Source organism: Carlito syrichta, unplaced genomic scaffold, assembly GCF_000164805.1.
Source record: "Carlito syrichta isolate Samal-C Ts95f unplaced genomic scaffold, Tarsius_syrichta-2.0.1 Scaffold302318, whole genome shotgun sequence".
Lineage (NCBI taxonomy): Eukaryota > Metazoa > Chordata > Mammalia > Primates > Tarsiidae > Carlito > Carlito syrichta.
In genome coordinates this window covers 29,820-55,259 of record NW_007246414.1, presented here as the reverse complement: position 1 = coordinate 55,259, position 25,440 = coordinate 29,820, and the positions used below count along the sequence as shown (strand labels likewise).

At 41.6% G+C, this 25,440-nt stretch overlaps 1 protein-coding gene across 2 annotated transcripts in view; it reads left to right on the top strand.

Annotated features, from left to right (window-relative positions):
• NHSL1 (NHS like 1) overlaps positions 1-25,440 on the top strand; it is a 143,562-nt gene that overhangs the window by 113,470 nt on the left and 4,652 nt on the right. Inside the window, exons 4-7 of one of the 2 annotated variants that reach the window (XM_008056306.2) lie at positions 5,930-6,122; positions 10,988-11,119; positions 20,342-23,638; positions 24,150-24,282. In XM_008056306.2, the coding sequence (XP_008054497.1) occupies positions 5,930-6,122; positions 10,988-11,119; positions 20,342-23,638; positions 24,150-24,282 (3,755 nt within the window). The remainder of the gene's footprint in view (positions 1-5,929; positions 6,123-10,987; positions 11,120-20,341; positions 23,639-24,149; positions 24,283-25,440) is intronic. The other variant, XM_021711486.1, reaches the window with a different exon arrangement.

The window sequence follows — 25,440 nt, the reverse complement described above, 5'->3', positions numbered from 1 at the left end:
CAGGCTAGTGATTATCTCTGAGCAAGTGGAGAGACAGGGTTGGGGGAGGGAAACATGGAGGTAATGCAGGTTACTGGTAATATTTTAGGTCATGGATTTGGAAGTGAGTTCTTGTATATTCATGATGTATACTTTGCATATTAATTTGTTATGCTAAAAAGATGATTAAAAACAAGAAATTACGATATCATTTTAAATGTTTATGTTTTCATTTATCTGAGGAAAGGATCCCTTAGTAAGGGATAGAGTTACTTAGCTGGATGTAGAAATCACCTTGTGACCGTCATGGAGTTACTGGCTGGGCCATGAACTGTGCTTCTGTCTGGATACTTTTCCACTATCCCCATTTTTTCTGTTGTTGTTGGCCCTGGGGGCGAGGGGTAGGAATACACAGAGAACAGAAATAAATCAGGATCTGAGTGTCTGATCCAGAGAAATGAGTCAAGATCATGTCTAAGTATACTGGAGGCAGAAGAAGCAGATAGCCAAAAAAGATTGCAGAAGTTTTGGCACCTTATAAAGGTATTAAGGATCTTGAAAACCAAGAGTCAACTCAGAGAGGTTTAATTCTGGAAGAAAAAACACTAAAGACTAAATTTTCTCTTAAAAGGACTGGAATGTATGTTGCTGTCTTTTTAAATAGTGCTCTGTATAGTGTCATCTGTTCTTCATCTGTTTTCATGTAATAAATGCTATATGAATGCTAAGTTTAGCTCTGGTTATAATTCAGTTTTCTAGTTTTTAAAAACAAAACAAAAAAGACTGGGCTAATCTGTGTTCCACAGTTAAGTCCACTTTTGGATTACTTGGCTGCTCTAAGAAAGAGACCATATTTCATATGAGACCATATGAGAAAGAGACCATATTTCAAGCCCCACTGTCCATCTGGTGGGAGTTTATCTGATTTCTAGGCAAGACCTAGTGGTCTCTGAAATGCAGTTCCTAGGGCATCTAAAAACCTTAAGACAACTGTTGATGTTGCCACTAATCTCTCAAATGAAGCAATTTGACACAAGGAATCATGGTTTCTTACGAGTCATTAGTGATTCTCCATTCCTTCCAGGACCAGGGTATGAGGTATTGGTGAACATTGTTGACCAGTTGACAGATCCAAAAACTGCATTTAGGTTTTGAAAGCAAAGCAATTTCAAACTCAGTAGCAAAAAAAAAAAAAAAGTCACACTATATCAAGGGATTCCATTAACGTGAAGCATTTCAATGCTACTTGGGTCATTCTGTTCACTACATGGGGAGACTGAGTTGGTCAAAACATACAACCAGTAAATGACAGGGCCAGGATGCTGATATGTACTATTATTTTACTCCACCACTCTTCTGGCTTATATTGATTTTTTTAAGGGCTTTGTTCTTATTTACATGTATAAAAGATTTTTTTTTGCCAGAAAGCCTAGTAATTTATTGTAGATATTGCCAAGTTGCTATTTTATATTGTTTCATAGTGAAGACTTTGAGGTCAGGTCTGGGTTCTAATCCCAGCTGCCTACTTATGGACTTTCCAAAAGTAAAGTAACTTTACTCCTCTGAGTTTCCATTTCCTTATTTATGGCTAACACTGAAGATTGAATGAGAGAATTTCTGTAAAGCCTGCAACCCAGGGCAAGGCATACACCTATCAGTTACTAAATGGTGACCCTTTTTAAGATAAAATTCTGAAATAGCTTTTTATGCAGTCCTGATTAGAAGCCTCATGTAACTTATATTCTCATGGGAGAGGCAAGAGAAATAGAGAAAATATATCTATACTAGTCATATGTACAAGAGACAAAAGAAAACAAGGAAGAGGAATATAAAATATTGGCAAGAAGTTGAAATTGAATAGGATGAAGAGGTAATCCCAACAAGAATTGGGACTCTTGAGTAAACACCTAAAGCAAAAGAAGGGGCTACCCGTGTAGATGTCTAAAGCAAGGGCATATTAGGTTGTGGGAACAGCAAGTGCAAAGGCCCTGAGGCAGGAGTGTGCATGGAATGTATACAGAGCACGTGGAGGGGGTTGTGGCTGGAGTAAAATAAATAAGGGACAGAACAGTAGGAACTGCAATCAGAGAGAAAACAGTGGACCAGTTTTAGAGCGTGTAGGGTCTTGGAGGTCATTGTAAGGACTATAAAGGGCTTGAGCAGAGGAGCAACATAATCTGCTCACATTTTAACAGGATGCCTTTGGCTGCTGTATTGAGAATAGGCTATTGAGAGGAATAGGAAAGGGTGGTTAACAAGATCTGTTAAGGACCAAAGTAAGAATCCAAATTGTTACCGTATCCATCTAAATGGTCTAGTCATGATGTGCTCCACCATCAAGATGCAGGAGGTTTTTCCCTGCTGTATTCATCAACACTGGGAGGAATGGGGTCGTATCATTCTGAAAGTCATCCCTCCTGGTGTTTTATTGTTCTTTAGTAGATTGTGGTGCTGGGTGGCAGTCCTATTTGCATGTAACTTTACCTGTGCCCTGCTTGTCTGGGAAATTTTCTTGCCAGAGAAGAGAGTGCTTTATAAAGTGGATGCTCTTTGTCATTTATCATGCTGGAGCCATCCCTAGTGATCGTCCCATGGCAACCAAGCCCACGGGGAAGTGCTGTTTCATTGTGAGAGTGATAGATTCTGACACTATCAGTCAACTAAAGGAAAAGTAGGTTAGTGGGGCTGACGGCACCATTGAGTTGCCTAGGGAGGGAGGATCAGCACCTCACCCGCCTCCCTTGGTGGACATCATGTTTAAAGGGGGAGCCCTTGCTACAGGAGGCAGAGAGGTCTTCTCTATTAGCCTGGAAGCTTTACTTTTCTTCGCAGCAACTTCGATGGATTTAGAGTGGATCATACTCAGTGATCTGTCACAGAAACAAAGAACTGAGTACCATATGTTCTCACTCATAAGCCAACCTTGAACAATTATCTTAATACTATAAGAAAGGGATTGGCAGTAGTGGGAAACTATCAGGGGTGGGGGGGTGGAATTGGCAGTTGAGGGAAACTGCCAGGGGTAGTTTCATCAACAAGGGTACCTGCATAATCAACGTTTGTATACCTAACCCTGAATTGTACCCCATATCTCTATAATATTAAAAAACAAAAACAAAAAAAACCTTTTTGGCTAAGATTTCTGTTATTGCCTTCAAAATTGATACCGTAATTCAAGGTTACCTATGATATCTTTGTATATATATCAGGAAAGTAAAGTAATCTTCTAATTTACTAGATTGGGATTCAACCTCACACATGTGACCTTTATACAAACTGTCATGCAATTCTTCAATAAATTAATTTTAATTTACTTGTGTGTGTGTCTGTACCTTAAAGGTAGAGAATATGTATCATAAATCAAACTTAAGTGTCATAACTACAAAAAAGCTGGAAATAATTGATTTATGTCAGTATGACTTAGCTACTGCTGACTCAAAATCCCTTTGTCTTTTAAGAATCTGTGTGAAGCCGGGCTCGGTGGCTCAGCCTGTAATCCCGCACCTTTGGGAGGCTGAGGTGAGTGGATTGCCTGAGTCCGCGGGTTCGAGACCCGCCTGGGCAGCGAGATCTCATCTCTACAATAAATCAAAAAATCAGCCGGGTGTGGTAGCTCATGCCTGTAATTCCGGCTACTCGGAAGGCTGAGGTGGAAGGATCGCCGGAGCCCAGCAGGTCGAGGCTGCAGTGGCCGGGAGCGGCCACTGCACTCCAGTCTGGGTGACAGAGTGAGACTCCAACTCAAAAGAAAAAAAACAAACAAAAAAAGAATCTGTGTGAGTTGTAACTGTTTTAACCAGAATCAGATCAAATATGAATGGATCAAGTGCAATGTAGCATCATTAGAAGACATCAGTGACGTATGCTCAGTTTATAAATTGAGTATATTTATCGGTTTAATTACAAACATATTTCACATTTTCCTTAGCTGGAAAAGAAACTAGATGATTATTTTATGTTTTACGTATTAAGAACATCAGGTATGTATTTTGAGATACTTAATTATATGATTTATTTTATGTTTTTATTTCCCCAATGCCTTTATTATTGTTAGTCTTCTTGGAATAAAAGAAAAAAATGGATACTCATTAATTCATGATTTTGCTTTTCTGGTCATATTTGTATGAGTGCTCTTTTCGTCCATGATATTTAACAGGCACAGCCACTTACTCATGTATTATTTCATTAGGCCCTAAGAGGACCTCTGTGGATGCAGAAGGTAGATAGCATGGCTCCATTTTATAGCATAGGCGAATCAAGGTTCAGGAACAGACTCTTATCTTTGGATTATGATTGTAGAACACTATCCCAAACACTGAACTGGCTTTTATGTAATCTTTTTCAGATTTATAGCACTCTAGTAGTTGTAGAATGAACAGATATTTTGTAGCAAGCTGAATTCAGTAGCAATAAACATTGATGACAGTATTCTTGTGTTTGAAATTTCTTTTTTTTTGAGTTGGAGTCTCACTCTGTCGCCCAGACTGGAGTGCAGTGGCCGCTCCCCGCCACCGCAGCCTCGACCTGCTGGGTTCCGGAGATCCTTCCGCCTCAGCCTTCCAAGTAGCTGGAATTACAGGCATGCGCTACCACGCCCGGCTGATTTTTTTGATTTATTGTAGAGATGAGGTCTCGCTGCCCAGGCGGGTCTCGAACCCGCAGGCTCGGGCAATCCACTCACTTCAGCCTCCCAAAGGCGTGGGATTACAGGCTGAGCCACCGAGGCCGGCTGAAATTTCTAACCAATGTACTTGTGTATATTTCTTACCTGTGTCCTCTTAGAAACTTGCATTCAATCCAGAAAGTTATTAAAACATGCTTTATAAAGATAAACCAATTCTCACAAATGTAAAGTGGAATGAAAGAAGTCACAAAAGAGAACAAACAGTATGATTCTCTGTATAGAAAGTTCAAATACAAGCAAAATAAAGTGGTGGTGTTAGAAGTCTGGATAGCAGTTAACCTTGTTTGGGGGAGTGTGGATGGGAGGGAGGGGCTGTATTGATCTGGGTGCTGGTTGTACATATGTTCTCTTTGGGAAGATTCACTGACTCCAGTAAAATTGTTTTTAAAAACCTTATTTTCCTAAGTGGTAGTTCAGTTTTAATGCTTTGGATGTGAGCAGTTCGTATACATTTAATTGTGTATTATAAACTGCCATTTCCCCACAAAAGTCAATTACCCTTTTTGTTGTTGCTTCTATTCACATTGCATTTATTTTGCATTCTCGGAGCTTCCTTGTCACAGAACCAGCTGCCACGGAGCCACGGTGAAGTCCATCATAAAATGCTTGCCAACACAACTTCCTTGCTTAACGCTTCTTAAGATGTTATGGGAAGAGAGGTATAGAAAGGATCTTCAGTTAGGATGTTAATCTGCATCAAAACAGACACTGCTAGAAATGTTTTCATGGAATTCCGAATAGGGCTCAGAGCAGCGCTTTAGTCAGCTTCTTATAATTTCACAATTTCACACTGATTTTTTCCCCATATAAATGGTTTCAGAAGAGCACAAATAGTTGAACGACAATAGCTCTGTCATTTTTGAAATGCCCCTTGAAGTCAAAACCTAAAGGAAATATGATTGAGACTAGAAATTACTTCATGCAAAGCTAAATTTTAATAAAAATGAAAACCGATGACCACTGCTATGATGTTCATCTACGCTTCTAATGTTAAAGTAAGTCCATAAGCTTTCTGACCATACATAGTACACAGAGGGAAAACAGGAAGAACGTCAAATGTTTTGTGGGTCAGCAAAACCTTTTGCAGTCCTCACAGTTGACAGACTAAGCCCTGTGTGAACCGTATATGTTAGGGGTTGTCTTCCAGAAGATGAGCAAACCATTGCTTCTGTTCCTAAATGGGGCCACCTTTTAAATAAGAAATATGTTTTTAAATGTTTCTGCCAACTGTTTACACTATGGCTGCTTCTTCTTTTTTCTCTGCAGTGTTCCCTCTCCTCTTCAGAAGAAGAAAGATTTATTTCCATCAGGAGACCTAAAACGCCAACCTCAGGTGACTTCTCCGACCTTAATACTCAGACGAACTGGACCAGGTCACTTCCACTGCCAACCCCGGAAGAAAAGATGCGACAGCAAGCCCAAACAGTCCAGGCTGATGTGGTTCCTATTAACATAACTGGTATGCTTTGCTAGGCAGACAGGTTCAGAATGTGCTTTGTATTTGGGAGAATGACTATGGCTTTTTGTTTGTTATATGCTCTTAGCATTTCATTTATACAGCAGAGGTGGGTAGCTGCGGTCTGACTTCCTGCTCTTTGTTTAATGAGGGGAATACTAAAATTGCATATGTGTGTACATGTAAAATATCTCTTGCTTGTTAGATGAGAACACTGTGTCACCAAAGGTTGGTGTCAAAGAACCCATGGTCCAACTATTCGCCTAAAGAGTATCTTTTTAAAATTAAATTTCTTTTTAATAAGCTTTTGATTATTTAGAAACATTTTCTAAATATAGTTCTAGGCAAGAAAATATATATATATATTTCGCTTCCAAAGTATTATGCTAAGTAATATTATAGTAGTGAAGAAATAATCATTGTATATTTCCAAATGATAGATTTTTCCTTACCTTCTCTTTTTCTCAAGTAGAAAAAGGGAAACTTTACTTGAAATAAAAATAGCAAGTGAATTAACGGTAACTCCAAAAACATAGTTTAAAAATCCTAGCCGGGCTCAGTGGCTCAGCCTGTAATCCCGCGCCTTTGGGAGGCTGAGGTGAGTGGATTGCCTGAGTCCGCGGGTTCAAGACCCACCTGGGCAACTTGGCAAGACCTCATCTCCACAATAAATCAAAAATTAGCCAGGCATGGTAGCACGTGCCTGTAGTTCCAGCTACTTAGAAGGCTGAGGCGGAAGGATCGCCCGAGCCCAGCAGGTCGAGGCTGTGGTGGCCGGGAGCCTCCACAGAGTGAGACAGAGTGTGACAGAGTGTGACAGAGTGAGACTCCAACTCAAAAAAAAAAAAAAAATTCTAATAGGGTAATAAAATTACATTTTGATTTCTATAATTTGAGTTCCACATTCTTCAAACAAAAATCCATTTCTTCTGAATATAAAATGTTTAGAATGTAACATTAAGCTGGAATACAAATATTAATTGCTAAATCTGAAATTCACGTTCTTATGGAGTATTAGCCCAGCTTTAATCCTTTGTGATAATTGAGGGGACAAACAACAAGGCACATAAAGCTCAAATATGATCTTTCATGAACATGGCAGAGCTCTTGAAAATATCTCACGATGTTTCTGTTGTATCACCTCCATAGCCCACAACCTGCATGGGTCAGTGGTGTGGGCTGGGTACAAAGTACAAAGCAGACGTACTGAGAGTTAGTAGGTTCAAACGTTCAGCTGTGTGCTCAGTGGAGACAGATGACAAACAGTCATCATTGATAATCAGTCCACACAAAGCAGGGCCTCTAGGGACAGAACCTACAAAACAGGTGACGAGAAGGATGAGCTTTCATAAACAATTAGAATGAAAACCCATAGCAATTTTACTGTGCTTCTGAGGCTACTGCTATTTAGAAAGCTGTAGAAAGCTTGTGGCAATGGTGAGCTTGTAAGGGGCTAATAACATTTTGATAGTTAATGAAGACTTTTTAAAAAACTGTGGGATGGTTAGAACACGTAATAAATAAGTGTATGAATTATTTTAATTTAACATACATTCTCCCACATTTATTTTACTTAAACCTTAAAGAAATAGAGGGCATTTTAATCCATTTTCTTTGCAAATACCATTGTTGATCTTTCTGAATGTGTTCTTATTTACCTAGATCACATTTTTAAAAGATTATCTTTAAAAATACCTATGTTTTAGAACAAAGTTTTGTTTATTGCTCAATGCAACACATGGGTGCATATTTTCTATAAGAAAATGAATGACAGTATTTGATTGATTAAATGCAGCAGAAATGTAATTACATTATATATGATTAAATGCATATGAAATAATATTACAAGATAAGAAGATTATGGTATGAAATATGACAGTTCTTAATGGAATTAGGGTGAAATGCATTATCTTGACATTAGGAGATATAAAATAGATAAAATAGAGGAACTAGAGTCTCAGGAATAAAGAATTGTTTGCAATGAATTACATTGTCACAACAGAAGACAGTGTCATATCTTTGAGCTTTAATTCTCTCTTGTTTGATGACTAAGTAGAGATGAATTAAATAGAGTTTAAAGGGAGGCCTTTAAAATGCCACACAGGAAAGGTGAAGGACAAAAAGAAAGAGCAATATGAGTTATGTCAAAATGCAATTTACTTTTAATTGAGTGATTAACATTTTGCAGAAATGTCAAAATTAAATATAATACTAATCACCTGTTTATTGATCCATTTTAAGACCTGTGTGTTCACAGGCACCCACATATGTTTCCTAAAGGATTAGTTTTTCTAATCTGGTGTAAAGAAGCAGTAAATTTTAATTTTTTATTTTTGGTGGTTGAATTGGCATAGGTTATACAATTTCCTGCTCTCTAATTATATATTTTTAAAGTTCTAGAAGACTTTGGGGATAAAAATGAAGCTTCCTATAAGGAAACTGCCATGTGCTTGTCAATTAAGATGAGCATTGAACCTCTAGATTGATTTTTGCCGAGGCTCAGAAGGAAAAAAAATGCCAATAAATGTATTATTTCAAATCCGGAGTGCAGCCCACCAGACAGAGAGGTAGAACATTAGCACAATGAGCTACTGGCTTGAAAATTGATTTAATATTTTTAATTATAGTCCTGTGGGCACCTGGCATGTTCTAAGAGTTGAGGAGGGAAAAAACCATTTAAGTTAAAATGTACATATTAATCTGTTCCATAATCTGCCATGTGAGATAACAATTCTTTTACCTGGAAGATACATATAATAGGTAAATTTAAGATAACATGCTTAAACAATTTTTACAGACTGGCTTTGCACTGATGTTTGAACTACCCCAGTTTATTTCTAAATAGTAGGTATGACTGACTAATGCCATTCTTCAATGAAAGGGAGTGATTACATTCAAACAGACGTTTATTGAATGACTACTTTGTGCTGGGCACTAGCTGAGTGCCTGCTAAAGTACATGAATCAAGGATCCTACCTTCAAAAAATGTATAATCCAGTAGAGGAAACAGTTTTTTGCTTGTTTATTTGTTTCAGTTGGAGTCTCACTCTGTTGCCCAGACTGTAGTGCAGTGGCTGCTCCCGGCCACCGCAGCCTCGACCTGCTGGGCTCCGGCAATCCTTCCGCCTCAGCCTTCCGAGTAGCCAGAATTACAGGTGTGCGCTACCACGCCCGGCTGATTTTTGATTTATTGTAGAGATACGGTCTCACCAAGTTGCCCAGGGTCTCGAACCCGCGGTCTCAGGCAATCCACTCACCTCAGCCTCCCAAAGGCGCAGGATTACAGGCTGAGCCACCGACCCGACTGAGGAAACAGTTTTTTTAGGTCATGATGCAAGATGAAAATTTGGTGTTTAATGGTGGACGTCATAAATGTTTATCTTCACATAGTTCGTTTCTTAAGTTCTTGGAGTTTGGGTGGTTTTATCTTTTGTTTTTGTCCTGGAAGCAAAATTGGAGGCTAAATGCAACTTTCTATTAACGTTTTGTCTATTCTTAACGTCGCCATAGAAGGAAGTTTTTTCTTCTGCTGCAGGAAACTAATGAACTATTATTGCAGTCATGACTTACCCCTTATAAGCACCATTTATGCCATGCACATAGTGACCAAGTTTTCACAACATTGGCACCTTCTGGCATTTCAGGGTCTTCTGTCAGTCTTTTCTGTTTTTCTCCATTAACAACAAAGTTGCAAGCAATTTTAAGTTTGCAAGAATTTGTTTAAGTTAATTCCTCAGTAGGTGAAATGTGTTTTGATCATTCAGATAGTTTACTCTCTGCTTTGGTTAAATAAGGCTCAGAGTTTTTTTCCTACCAAAATAGAAGTTGCATTGTCCACAACATACCCACTTTGAATGTGTGTCAATATTACTAAAAAAAAAGAGTGAATGATTTATACTTTTCTTATGCATAAAATGATAAAGTTTGTAATTTGTATATACTATATATTTTAAATCACTTTTTGAGGAGAATAACCCTTCAAAAAGGTCAGTGCCGTAAAACTTTCTTTAAACTGGCAAGTAATTGGAAGCAGACAGATCAACAGCTGATACTGTTATACACTTTATTATTATGGTTTCTCACGTGTGTTAATCACACAGGCTTACACTCTAGAAGGAAAAAATGTCCTGTGGATGTGGCATTCCGGGTTTGATCACAAAATCCCTGAAATTTCTGTATTGAGATCAACCTTACGAAATAATTATGAAACAGAGAGAAGCAGTTTAGCTTTAACAACAGCCGTGCTACTGGGTCTCATTGTGGTAAAAGTACGTTATCATTTTAAGCCTTTCCTTTTCTCACCGTAGTTGTATTTCACACCATAAAAATTACCACAGTCTATCCAAATTGTCAGACTCCTTGATTGAAGAAAGAGCTCTTCATCTAAGAAATCTTGATTGAGTTACTTGTTTTATCATACAAGATGAGATGTGATGTCAGTCTCCGCAAGGTGGCCAGACGGATAAAACATACTCATTGTCGTCTCCACATCCATGCTGATGTAAAGAGTGGTTTCGGTGACCAGAGGATATATGAAAAACCCTTCCAAAACAATCCATTTTTAAAATCAACACAGAAGCACCCTTTGCAGTGTGTTGTTAACAAATTTACATTTGCTACTTCAGCTCGTTTGAAAGAGACGAAGGTGCTTCCTTGGGAAGGACACACATGTAGAAATTGGAAAATGGCCTTACGATGATAATGTGCTTTCCTTCCTTTTTTGCCCTTCAGCATTCCTCATCATATGACTGGCTAACATCATTATTAATACCTTCTTATCATTTTACAACAAGCTTCTGGAAGAAAGTGCATGGTGTCAGCTTGCTTGAAAATAACAGTGCTTTGCTTGTTCTACTACTCTACATTAGGGGAGAATTTCGATCGCCAGGCCAGCCTTCGGCGGTCTCTAATTTACACAGACACTCTGGTAAGACGACCGAAGAAAGTCAAAAGGAGAAAGACTATTACAGGAATCCCTGACAACATACAGAAGGAGCTAGGTATGGCTCATCAGAACTGTATTCTACTGCCCCTCATTGCTGCTTGGCATTACTACGCTAACCTCATTCATGGTGCTCACAGTCAATACATTCTGATAGCCGTGGGGGGCCTCAGAGGGCCAGCTTCTTTCCTGAATGAGGCATTTGGTGCAAATCTTAATACTCCACGCAGAGACAGTTTACTGAATTTGGGAAAGACGGTACAGGGGAAAGAGCTCATATGAAAACTATTGACTGGGCTGATGGAAGTTGGTAGTTACATCATCATCTCTGTGTACCTTGAACTTTGGTTTTCTTCATGATCAAATTTATTTTTCATCTAGAACTTGGGTTTTCATGAAACTGAAAACTTATTCTAGGACTTCGGGTTGTGAAAATGAACTTCACTAGTTATATTGACAATACTGGTAGCATTTTGTCATGAAAAACAGCAGTCTGGGAATGTAAATGTCAGTATGATAGAAAATAGTCATTTATTTTGGATAATGCCTTCATTACTTTCAGTGAAACAGTTTCATATGTTCTTTATTCAGTAGTTTACACACTGTGATAAAAGCAGAAAACAAAATTTTGGCTGGTAGAGAGTATTATTTAGTTCATTATTCACTTATCTATTTTTCTGCTTATCCTTACGTATACCTTGAATAATATTTTTGTTTTCACCTTTCTATGTTAATCTCCTCTCCCTGTTTTGTTTTGTTTTTTTGAGTTGGAGTCTGATTCTGTCTCCTAGGCTAGAGCACAGTTGCACGCTCACAGCTACTGCAGCCTTGACCTGTTGGGCTCAGGTGATCCTTCCATCTTAGCCTTCTAAGTAACTGGAACTACAGGCATGCGCCACCACACCAAGCTAATTTTTTTATTTATTGTAGAGACAAGGTGTCGCCATGTTGTCCATGCTGGTCTTGAACCCCTGGGTGCAGGCAATCCTCTCACCTCCAGTGCCCAAAGCGTTGGGATCATAGGTGTGAGCCACCACCCCTGGCTCTCCCTGTTTTTTAATGGGGTCCAGCAGGAATGTCTGCAGAGCCAGCATGGCATAGCTCCTGGGTCAGCAGTAGGACTTTAGCACCAGACGGCTTGGGGTTGCACCCTAGCTCTGCTACTCACTCCCTGGGTGATCTCATTGCTTTACCTCTCTGAGTCAAATGGGGCTGGTGAGGTTAATAGAACCTACCTCAGAGAGGTGTCTGAGGACTAAATGAACTTATACATTGAAGGCACTTAATATCTGGTAATACTACAATGTAATAGCTACCGTGGTTATTATTATAGGGAACTTAATCCTACCTCTCTTGACATTTGCTCCTTCCCCTTCAGCCAATTCATGTAACTTATTTTCTAAAAGTTGCTTTCACATGACGTTTTTATTTACTGTGGGAGGTTACACTCTAGAAACCTAGAGTGTGGCAACCCCTTCGGGTCCCCTCCCACTGTGGGAGCTTTTCTATCCTCTCAATAAATCCTGCTTTAAAAAAAAAAGAAAGAAACTCAGAGTCATTATTTCTGAAATTGTCAATTAGTCTTTTAGCCAAAATGAGTTTGTCCTAGCAATAGTGATGTATCTATCACAGCACCTTGAGGTTGCATTTCAGCTTCTGGCTGCTACTGACATTGTGCTTATGTATTTTTGTTCCCTCTAACATCCCTGTTTAAATGCCTTATATTAGCGAGAACAGATTCACTCTTTTTTCCCTGGTGTTTTCTGCTTTACTGTCATCCAATTCTGCAGTATATATGCTGGCTCTGCCCTCTAGACAGTAGCACAGTCCGACAGGAAGATGATGCTCTGCCGCTCCTCCAGGTAGCTCCAGTGACCCAGATAGTATACAGGTGCTCATCTTACTCCATAACAGAAGGCTTTATTAGAACCAGAGACAGGAGTGCAGCTGCTCCCATCGGAGTTGTGAAGTCTGTCTTTGGCTTATGACCTGCATGCGGTTGCTTTTAGTGGGCCAGTTCTCCTGTAGCCACCTGAGGCCTTCAGGCACTGTCTCTCAACTTACTACGTAAGGACATGTGTATTTTCGCCCTATCTTCTCAACTTTTCTATATATTATTCTTTGAGACTTGTTTTTAAACAGTTCTTGAGATGGCAGCTAACTGATTTAAGAAACTTATCTGTACTTACATGTTCTGTAGATATTCACTGGGCCAATTTCTTATAGTACTCTGGTAGCCTTTTTGCTTTGATTGGTCTTTTTAGATGTGCCTTAAAGGAGTGACTTAAAAGGCAGGCAATTCGGTCCTCTGTAAGATTAGAAGTTGATATTTTGAAGTAAGCTGCATTTTATTAATAAATGGCTTTCCAACCAAAATAGGTTGGTTGACCTTGTGCAAAGAGTGTAAGGATACTTTTGCTCAGATAAAGATACACATGCATGTAAGTAGTCAATATGAATTCTCTCTCTCTCTCTCTCTCTCTCTCTCTCTCTCTCTCTCTAATGACAGAGGCATGAATTTTCATCACTTTTATTACTGAACCAATCACTGTGGTGCTATACAAACTCAGCAGTTTCTTTGATCATATGGGAATGATCTGGCCAGTTAGGTAAATCATGCCTTCTGTAACTTTAATTTTTTTTTTTTTGAGTTGGAGTCTCACTCTGTTGCCCAGATTGGAGTGCAGTGGCACACTCACGGCCACCACATCCTCAACCTGCTGGGCCCAGGTGATCCTTCCACCTCAGTCTTCCAAGTAGCTGGAACCACAGGCGCATATCTCCTTGCCTGGCTAATTTTTTGATTTATTGTAAAGATGAGATCTTGCCAAGCTGACCAGGCTGTTCTCGAACCCCTGGACTCAGGCAATCTTCTCGCCTCCACCTCCCAGTGTGCTGGGTTTACAGACATGAGCCATCACACCCAGCAACTTTAATATTGTAAAAATCAGTGATTGAGTCCCTGGAACCCCCATTCGTTTACTTTTTACATGTGACATGGAACTACCACTAATGCTGGAGGGAAGAAAATAGCTTTCCTCACATCATCTGTGATGTGGCTGTTGCCAGACAAGAGGCAGCCAATTTCACTGCAGTCAGTGACATGACCTGGATTAGAGCTGGAGGTCAACTGAGACAACTGTGTCTCAGAGCTAGTTAAAAAAAAAAAAAACAATTAGACAAGAATGCTAGGTTTATATTTAGGCTGGTTGGAGGATTGGCGGACAGTATGAAGGAATAACATTTTAATATAGTTTTATTTAGCAAAAAAATTGGATCATATATTTATTTGATAGTGTATAATATATATTTAAATTACAATAATATATTATTAAGGGTTAATATATTTATTATTAAAACTTGATAACATATTATTAAGACTTAGTAATATATTTATTATTAAGACTTCTGGTTGATGTTGCCTTTTCTCCCAATATTTTGCACTTCTAAGGCCTCTGGTTTGGAAGTCTGGTATTGCCTAACAAATGATTATCAAAAGTAGATACTATATTTAAAATTCATCTTCTACTAGATATACAGTATAAGGGGAAAGTATGCCAGAGTCAAACAGATTAGACAAAAAGAAAATGATGATCTGAAGGAAAGGCATTCGCTAGGAAAGACACACCCTGTCCTGTAGACACTGCCCAAGTTGCTTTGAATTTGAAACTAACCATGCCATGTTTCCATGAATTAGAAAGTTATATTATGCCTAATTATATGCAGTTTTTACTTCAAAATCCATAAATAGCGGACTTTTAGACTAGCCAATATATTGTGCTTTAAAATCAAGGTATAATATTTAATGCTTATTTTCAAAGCTTATCTGATAACTTACAGTTTGTTGCCTTCTATTTAAATGAATTGGACATATCAAAAATTTTTTTTCTTTTTTTTTTTTGAGACTCAGGGTTTTCACTCTGTTGCCCAGGCTGGAGTACGGTGACACAATTACAGCTCGCTGCAGTCTCAACTTCCTGGGCTCAAGGAGTCCTCCCACCTCAGCTTCCCCAGTAGCTGGGACTAATGGTGCATGCCACCACACCGGGCTAATTTTCTGATTTCGTTTGTAGAGATGAGGTCTCTCCATGTTGCCCAAACTGATCTCAAACTCCTGGGCTCAAGTCATTCTTCTGCCTCAGCCTCCCAAAGTGCTGGGATTACAGGTGTGAGTCATCATGCTCGGCCTTTTTTGTTCTTAAAACTACACAAAAACCTATATGAGTGTCATATGTATTGTGAGATTTCATCTTTTAGAATCAGATAGGATTATTTTGCTGATAGATAATTATATTTGGCTACTGAACTTATCCCCATATGTATTCCCTAAGTAGAAAGAGCCTCATTTAAAGGAATCCTCTATGAATAATTTTTGATAGGTTTATTAAGAAACTATCTACCTGACAAAACTTTTTTAAATGTCATATACTAAACCTTCAATAAACTAACTTGTAGATTCTTATCATCCTTAGTTACATTTTTTAAGAAATTGAAAATATATTATTAATAAGTAAAAAATATACACAATATTTTAAAATCAGATAAATCCTATTAAGATTTTGAAGAGCCCCTAAGTGGTCTATATTTGTTTGTAGTTCTCTTTTTCAGTTGTTATTTGTTCTTTAAATCAGTCCAGGCATATCTTGGAGATATTGCAGATTTGGTCCCAGACCACTGCAATGAAGTGAATATCACAATACAAGTCACATGAAGTTTTGGTTTCCCAGTGTATATAAAAGTTATGTTTATACTATAGTGTGATCTGTTAAGTGTGCAGGAGAACTTTATCTAAAAAAATACATTCTTTAATATTAAAATATTTTATGGCTTAAAAATGTTGATGATCATCTGAGCCTTCAGAGAGTTGAAATCTCTTTGCTGGAGGAGGGTCTTGCCTTGATACTGATGGCTGGTGATTGAGCAGGGTGGTGGTTGTTGAAGGTTGGGTGGCTGTGGCAATTTGTTAGAATAAGACAACAATAATGTTGGCCAGATAATGGGTATCTTTCATGAAAGACTTTTCTGTAGCATATGATACTATTTGGTAGCATTTTACCCATAGTAGGACTTCTTTCATAGCTGGAATCAATCCTCTCAAACTTTGCCACTGCTTTATCAACTAAGTTTATGTAATATTCTAAATTATTTGTTGTAATTTCAACAATGTTCTCAGCAGCTTCACCAGAAGTATATTTCATATCAAAAAACTGTTTTATTTTCTCATTCATAAGAAACAGCTCCTTATCTGTTCAAGTTTTATCATGAGATTATAGCAATTCAGTCACCTATTCAGGCTCCACTACTAATTCTATTTCTCTTGCTATTTCTGCCACATCTGAAGTTACTTTCTCCACTGAAGTCTTAAACCCCTTAAAATTACCCATAAGAGTTGGAATGAACTTCTTCTAAATAGGATTTTTCCTATTAATGTTGATATTTTTAATATCAACCATGTATCACACAAGTTCTTAATGTTTTAGAGTAGTGAATTCTTTCCAGAAGGTTTTAAATTTATTTTGCCCAGATTTATCAGTGGAATCACTATCTATGGCAGCTATGGCCTTCGGAAGTATATTTCTCAAATAAGACTTGAAAGTCAAAATTACTCCTTTATCCATAGGCTGCAAAATGGATGTTGTGTTAGCAGGCATGAAAATAACATTCCTCTCTTGGTGTATCTCCCTCAGGGTTCTTGGGTAACTAAGTGCATTGTAAGTGAAATAAGTCTTTTTTCCTGAGCAGTAGGTCTCAATAGTGGGCTTAAAAATATTCAGTAGGCCATGCTATAAACAGATGTGCTGTCACATCTGTTTATGTATTGTATTCCACTTGTAGAGCACAGGCAGAGCCTATTTAGCATAATTCTTAAGGATCTTGGAGTCTTTAGAATGGTAAATGAGCACTGACTTCAATTTAAAGTCACCTGCTGCATTAGCCCCTGAAGAGTTAGTCAGCCTGACCATTGAAGCTTTTAAGTCAGGTATTGATCTCATCTCTCTACCTATGAAAGTACTAGATGATATCTTCTTCCAATAAACGGCATTTCGTTTCCATTGAAAATCTGTTGTTTAGTGTAGCCACCTTCTTTTAATGATCTTAACTAGGTCTTAGATAACTTGCTGCAGCTGCTACCTTAGTGCTTGCTGCTTCACCTTGTACTTTTACGTAACGGAGATGACTTCTTTCCTTAAACCTCATGAGCCAGCCTCTGCTAGCTTCCAACTTTTCTTCTACTTCCTCACTTCTCTCAGCTTTTAGAGAATTGAAGAGAGTTAGGGCCTTGCTTTGGATTAGGTTTTGGCTTAAGGAAATGTTGCAGTTTGTTTAATCCTCTATCTAGAACAGTCAAACTTCCTCTGTATGAGCAATAAGGCTGTTTTGCTTTTTTATCATTGATGTGTTCACTGGAGTAGCACTTTCCATTTCTTTCAAGAACTTTACCTCTGCATGCACAACTTGACTAACGGTTTGGTTCAAGAGACCTTGCTCCTGGCCTATCTTGGCTCTCGACATGCCTTAATCATTTCCAGCTTTTGACATGTGACTCTTCCTTTCACTTGAACACTTAGAGGCTGGTGTAGGGTTATTAATTGTCCTAATTTCAGTATTGCTGTGTCTCAGAGAATAGAGAGGCCCAAGGAGAGGGAGAAAGACAGGGAAATGGCTGGTGGGACAGTCAGAACACACATTTATTGATGAAGTTCACTGTCTTCTGTGGGATGGGTGGCAACTCAAAACAATTGCAATAGTAACACCAAAGATCACTGATCACAGATCACCATAACAGACATAATAATGAAAAAGTTTGAAATATTGCAAGAATTACCAAAATGTGACACAGAGACACATGCTGTTGAAAAAATGGTGCCAATAGACTTGCTTGATGCAGGATTGGCACAAACCTTCATTTTGTAAAAAAACAAAAACAAAGACACACAATTATCTACAAAGCACTATAAAACAGAGTACAATGAAACAAGGTATGCCTATAGCATTCATCTGATTCCTGTAATATTTGAAAGTTTTTGTACTGTGAAAATATTGGAGGGTCTGTTTTAGGAATCGAATTTTGCTGGTCTTTATGACAAATTATATAGCAGTTGTTTCTCATGTTTTTAATGTTTTTAGAAACATTGCTATTTTAATAAGAAAGTTATACTTAGCTGTAAATGGTGAAGAGATAGTTACACTTCTATTTTCAGAAGCCTAGAATGGTCTCATTTAAAACTGTTATCCAAAAGTATCAGGATTTTGTTTTATGACACGTAAAGACAGTTAAAAATCTACCACTAACCCTAAGCAAAAACTACTACAATTTTGAAAGAAAAATATTAAAACTCAGTATTAGATGGAATGAGGTATTTTGAATGTTTGAAATTGAACACATATATACTGACACAAAAATACAAATCAAACTCTCATCTTCTAAGTTACCAAATAACAAAAACTCACATCTTTTGTTTTTCTTTCCTCAAAGTGAATTTTTCTCCTGTTCCTGCCCTTTTGCCCACGTCTCCTTTTTCTGACAAGATCGGGCACGTTCAGGGTGGTATGGCTGTAGACAATGTCTCCTTTTTCTGAGAGACAGCCCTGTGTGTGTGCGCGCACGCGTCTGTGTCTGTCTTCAGTGAGTAGGTACTTGGCAGAGAGTAAAGAAATAGATCTCTTTGCTAAAGATAAAAAATGACTCTCCATCATCACATAAAGGACTTTATGCTGAGAGCCACCCTTGCAGGGTGCCATCTCCCTTGAGGTTGATAAAGCACATTGCTGCCATTTCAGTAATGCCCTTTGCTATTTGGATGAGCAAAAGGCTTTATACATCTAGTCTGTGCAGTGGTTAAATTATATGGGAGTAGAGCAAAATCTGAGGAATCCCATCAGTACCAAGGTCAAGTCCAGGTGTCCACTGATACTGATGGGTATGCTGGACTCACATTGCTGAGCAAGCCCGTGCATAAGATACTTTCAGGTTCTTATTGGATGAAGACAACATGGAGAGAATTGTGATCTTACTACTATTTTTATAGATTTACTTTGTTCTAGGGATTGACTTTTTTTCCCCCCTCAGTACCCTTGGAGTAAGTTCTTGGCTTTGTGATTTCTCCCCCCCCCCAAGCTCTGTTCTTTCCTGGATAGCTTGAAATTTGTTTATCTGCTTTTAAGGTTTTTCCTCATCCACTTCCCTCTGCTTGCCCTTCATTGTATTTCTTTCTTTCTTTAACGTACTCTTCTGTTTGGTTGTAAAACTGCAGCAAATGAATCACTGTCATTTGAGGAAATGTTAACTGGATCAGTTCCTGCTGGTTTCCCCCCACCAGAACACAACAGATTGCTGTTGAATTTTGAATGTCACCAACAGACAGATAATGGCTTAAGATGGATAATGAAATGTTTGGAACACAGATGGGCCTGTAAATCAATTTTCTTTTTCTTCAAATTTCCTTCTGACAAAAGGAATTAACGTAATTAACACTGTTTGATACCAGTATCCCTCATAAATGGTATCTCTGTGACCCTATTGTTCAATGCCTAAGTTTACCTGCCTTTGGGAAGGATGCATCACTGCTTGATAGATGCTCTGCACAGTCCCTGGTAGGAAAAGGCTACCTTGAAGTCTTTACTAAAAAGTGGCCATTTAAAAGTAAATCCTCTAGCCGGGCTCGGTGGCTCAGCCTGTAATCCCGCGCCTTTGGGAGGCTGAGGTGAGTGGATTGCCTGAGCCCGCGGGTTCGAGACCCGCCTGGGCAGCGAGACCTCATCTCTACAATAAATCAAAAAATCAGCCGGGCGTGGTAGAGCATGCCTGTAATTCCGGCTACTTGGAAGGCTGAGGCGGAAGGATCGCCGGAGCCCAGCAGGTCGAGGCTGTGGTGGCCGGGAGCGGCCACTGCACTCCAGTCTGGGCGACAGAGTGAGACTCCAACTCAAAAAAAAATAAAAATAAAAATACAAAAATAAAAATAAATCCTCTACAGAGTACTCAGTAGCCTCCACGGGGTTACCTGAGAATTCCATATGCAGCACTCAAGCCTAGGAAGACCTGAAGTACAAATGAAGAGAAGCACATGACATTATAAGGAATTTTATTTTAGAGCTGTAACTATTGAAACATATTTAGGTATCCATAGGAGAAAAGAAACTAAATCAAATAGAATCATTTTGTGTTTTTTTGTTTTGTTTTAAATTACAACAGTCAGTCAAAGGGGCTGAGGGTACAGGTGACGAACTGCAGATTTTTATTTTCAGGTTAACAAGCCTCTTTCTCCTTTATCTCCAGCCTCAGGTGCAGGCCAAGATGGCATTGGTGGTCACTCCATGTACACCCCAGACCACTACTCTACACTAGGAAGGCTCGATAGCTATCGGTCTGCTGGGCAGCGCTCAGAAACCAGGGACTCCAGCTGTCAGACGGAGGATGTGAAAGTCGTGCCACCTTCGATGAGAAGAATCAGGGCACAGAAGGGGCAGGGCATTGCTGCCCAGATGGGCCATTTCTCGGGCTCCTCAGGCAACATGTCTGTGCTGAGCGATTCTGCGGGTGTGGTGTTCCCTTCTCGCCTTAACCACGAAGCTGGTTTCCACAGTCTTCCACGTTCAGGAGTGAGGGCGAACATTCAGTCCCTCGAGCCTAGGCTGAGTGCCCTGGGGCCTGCAGGAGATATGGATGGCACTTTCCCTCACCAGAGGGAGAACCCACAAGTAAATGAAAACTTAGGACGTTTAGGGGGTGCCTCAAGGACAGGAACACTGTTGAGGCCCAAATCCCAGGAGCTGAGGCACTTTGAGAGTGAAAACGTCATGAGCCCCGCATGTGTGGTTTCTCCTCATGCGGCGTACTCCACCAGCATCATCCCCAATGCGACACTGTCTTCCTCTTCAGAGGTTATCGTTATTCACACGGCTCAGAGTTCAGGGCAGCTGGAAAGTAAAATTACCAGCTCATCATATGCAAAGACAAAATCCAGAGACCACCTCCCCTCTAGACATGCTGTGAGAGATGATCATCCATCTCCCAGGCGTCACTGGCACGAGGGGCACTCCACCATTCTCTCCCAGGCCCTAGACACCCATTCTCCCAGTGCAACCACACTGCTGTCCCTCTGTGATTCAGAGGTCTCTCTCAACGCCCCAGCAAATAGGGAGAATGGGTCCCAAGCCGTGCCATATAATTGTAGAAACAACCTGGCCTTCCCAGCCCACCCCCAGGATGTGGATGGCAAGAGTGAGTCTAGTTATTCCGGGGGTGGAGGGCAGGGCGGTCCAGAGCCCTGGGAATACAAAGCCTCAGGTAACGGCCAGGCATCCCTGCTGAAGCCACATCCGGCAACACCTGGCTATTCCACCCCCGCAAGTAACATGAGCAGCTGCAGTTTGGATCAGACGTCCAACAAAGAGGATGCAGGGTCGCTGTATTCTGAGGACCACAATGGCTGCTGCACGTCTGCACTCACCGACGCTGGGCGTGGGTCTGGGAATCTGTGTAATAGCAGTGATGGCTTTGGGAACCCCAGGCACAGCGTGGTTAATGTTTTTGATGGAAGAGCTCAGAAAAGCCAAGGGGACAGGTCGCATTACCAGGATAAATCCCTTTCGAGAAACATCTCTTTGAAGAAAGCAAAGAAGCCCCCCCTGCCCCCCTCCCGGACAGACTCCCTGCGCAGGGTTCCCAAGAAGAGCGGCCAGTCCAACGGGCAGGTGCTCAATGAGAGCCTGATCGCCACTCTCCAGCACTCGCTGCAGCTGAGCCTCCCGGGCAAGGGTGGCAGCTCGCCCTCCCAGAGCCCCTGCAGTGACTTGGAGGAGCCCTGGCTGCCCCGATCCCGCAGCCAGAGCACAGTCAGTGCCGGCAGCAGCATGACCTCTGCCACCACCCCCAACGTCTATTCCCTGTGTGGGGTCACTCCGTCGCAGAGCGACACGAGCAGTGTCAAGTCGGAGTACACGGACCCTTGGGGTTACTACATCGACTACACAGGCATTCAGGAAGACCCGGGGAACCCAGGAGGTGGCTGTCCAACCAGCAACGGGGCACCTCCTGGCAACGGGCCAGTCCGCCACGTCCAAGAAGGGTCCAAGGCCACAGTGCCCCAAGTGCCCAGTGGTTCCATCAAACCAAAGATCACATCACCGGAGAAGTCACACAGAGTCACTTCTCCATCCAGTGGGTATTCCAGCCAGTCTAACACACCCACTGCACTCACCCCCGTGCCTGTGTTTTTAAAATCAATGTCACCAGCAAATGGGAAGGGGAAGCCCAAGCCCAAGCCCAAGGTACCAGAAAGGAAGTCCTCTCTGATATCTTCAGTGTCCATTTCCTCATCGTCCACTTCTCTTTCCTCTAATACTTCTACTGAAGGAAGTGGCACCATGAAGAAGCCGGATTCAACCTTGGCCTCCCCCCTGGCTCCTCCTCCTCCTCCTCTTCCATCTCCCTGTCTGGCAGACAGGTCTGCCTGCCTTCCTCCTCCTCCTCCTGTAGCAGACTGCTCCGAGGTCTCTCCTCTGCCTCCCTCTCCCGTCTTCCCCCCTCCGCCACCGGAAGCTCTAGCTCCCTTCTGCTCGCCCGCTGAACCGTGCTGTCCTCTTCCTGCCACTGCGATGGGGCCCCGTCTTCCAGATCCGTCTGCGTCCTGGCCGTCGCCTCCGCCTGTCTTACCCACTTCAGAGACCCCCCCTGCCCCACCTCTTGATGCCAAGTTCCTGAAAGACACCAGGCCTTCCTTCACAAGGCCTGACCAGCCAGAATCCTCTCGGGAGGCCTCTAGGCCACCTTCTACCAAGGAGGAGACCAGCAGACCCCCCATGCCCCTGATAACCTCAGAAGCGTTGCAGATGGTGCAGTTGAGGCCCGTGAGAAAGAACTCAGGCGCCGAGGCAGCACTGCTGTCTGAACGAACAGCTCAGGAAAAACGAACCCCAGTTGCTCCACAGTACCACTTAAAGCCATCTGCTTTCCTGAAATCCCGAAATAGCACAAATGAAATGGAGAGTGAAAGCCAGCCTGCCTCCCTGACAGGCTTGCTTCCGACGCCTGCCAAGAGCTCGATTCAGGGTGACCATGGCAGTGCAGCCGAGCGTGGCAGCCCTCCGAGCCACAGCCCTGGAGCTCCGGGCCTGGGGCCGAGCTCCAGGGAGGCCGAGGCTCGGCCTGGCCCCAGGACCGCCCCCCTCTCAGACTCTTCACCCAGCAGGAAGCCGCCTCCCATTTCCAAGAAGCCCAAACTGTTCCTGGTGGTGCCACCTCCACAGAGGGATTTCACAGCAGAGACTTCAGAGAACGTGAGCGAAACCCCCCGAGCCGCGCCCAGCCCCTCGAAGGGAGAGGAGGGCTCTGTGCACAGCAGAGAGACGCAGGAGAGTCCTGCAGCCTGGGCTGGTTCTCATGCCTCGTACCCTGGCAACTCGATTCTTGAGGGAGGAGCCACAGCATCAGTGTCCCCCGGCAGAGTGGAAGCCAATGTCCCCATGGTGCAGCCCAATGCCTCGCCAGCCCCCAAGCAGGAAGAGGCAGCCGAGGACAGTGCGGATGGTGGGGGCGCCCCGGAGCGCTGCCGGTCTCAACAGGACGGAGGGGGTGAGTCTGGCTTCTCTCTCCCTTGCCCCGCTCACCATACACAGCTGAGCCCCATTGCTGTTGCACGCTCACACGTGGAAGGAGCCCAGGTAGATCAGAGGAGACTGGTGTTAAGACCAGCAGGTGGGCTTCCTGTGCTACTGCACAGGTTACGTGACCAACTTTGCATTTTATGATTTTTTAAAAAAATCTAGATCTAGAGAATGGCAGAAAATAGAGGGATGGGTATCGTCCACAGTAGGCTGGGTATTAAATAGCAATGAGTAATCTTCCTTTTGAAGAGAGATTCAGTGGGCGTTCTATACTTTGACAGAGAGGACTGCACTCAGGCACTCTGGCTAGTGTCATTTCCCTCATTGCTGTGAACCATCAAACTACAGACCCCATGGCATCTCCCCATGGTCCTTACCTTCTCGTGAATGGCAGGGAAGCAGTGCATTTAGCAGCTTGGCTGAGGACCGAAACTCTAGTCACTGGTGCATCTCGTGTGCCTGTTTGCTTGTTTCTGCAGCTCAGGGGCCGGAGACCAGCACAGCCGGTTCTTCCTCAGAGGCCTGTGACCCCCTCAAGGAGGACGGGAGTGATGAGGTGATGACCCCCAGTAGACCCAGGACCACCGAAGATCTTTTCGCAGCTATTCACAGGTATCCAGAACTCCTCCCTTGTACTTCAGTCTACTGTCTAATTCCTTCTTTTCAAATGGCTCCTCGATCTATTTTTCTTTCTTGAGGTTTCTTCTGTCACCCAGTTGCGACTCCTTAACTTTATTTGTGCTTTTTTAAAGTGGGTTTCTAGAGTTGTATTGTGTCTGACTCTAATTTCTGTTTTACTGTGTCCCCTGATTTTCATGACACTGGGGACAAAGGCTCAGATCCCTTCTGATAGGTGCTGCTTTTGCTGGCAAAGAATGCGATGTGTCAGTCACGAGAGAGACGGATATTGAGGAGAGTTGGATTAAAGCAGTCGACGGGCCAGTGCCAAAGGAGTTTTCTGCTCTGTGGCCTTCGGCTGCACAGACTGGCTCTATAGGAATCCCTTCCGAAGGGTGTTTTAGTTTACTATTGTGTTTTTCATTTTACAGATTTTTAAGTGCAATTTCTTTGGCTGTTGAAATGTTTCTATAAAAGAGTACATCTCTTTTTAAGCAGGAGGAAGATGTGTGAAATTTGCTTGTTACTGTATACCGCTAGTGCCATCTACTGGCATCAGAAATTGTAGGGTTTAAAAAAAAAAAGCAGAGGGTAAATTTTTCAAAATAACTGCCTGAACTTACACGTTTTATATGTGGCCACCTTTAAGAGCGAATGTGATTTGGCATGGAAGTTTTGTTTATTGCCTCTTTTTTTCTGGTTGTAAACAGCTGAGTTCTCCTACAGCAGTGTCATTGTAAAAGTACTTTAAGCCAGAATGCTGTATAAACCTTTTGCTTCCTTCTGGACTTCTTTACGACAGTACTTTCAGGTAACTCTAATGAATGCCGTTGTGCTGCCGTGGCCTTATCATGCCCTTCATGAAGGGTTTTGTTTTTGTTTTTGTTTTCTTCCTGAAACAAAGCATCCTGTAAAATCATTTGATACTTTGTGTGAATGATCTTTGTCAGCGTTGTTTTCTCAATTCTTGGAATCTAACTGAGAAGACTGTTGCATAATATGTAAGCATGGTGCTGTGTCTACCTCAGCCTCCCCACGCCACATATAAACTTCTTCTTTTTATTTTATTTTTTTGAGTTGGAGTCTCACTCCGTCGCCCAGACTGGAGTGCAGTGGCCGCTCCCAGTCACTGCAGCCTCGACTTGCTGGGCT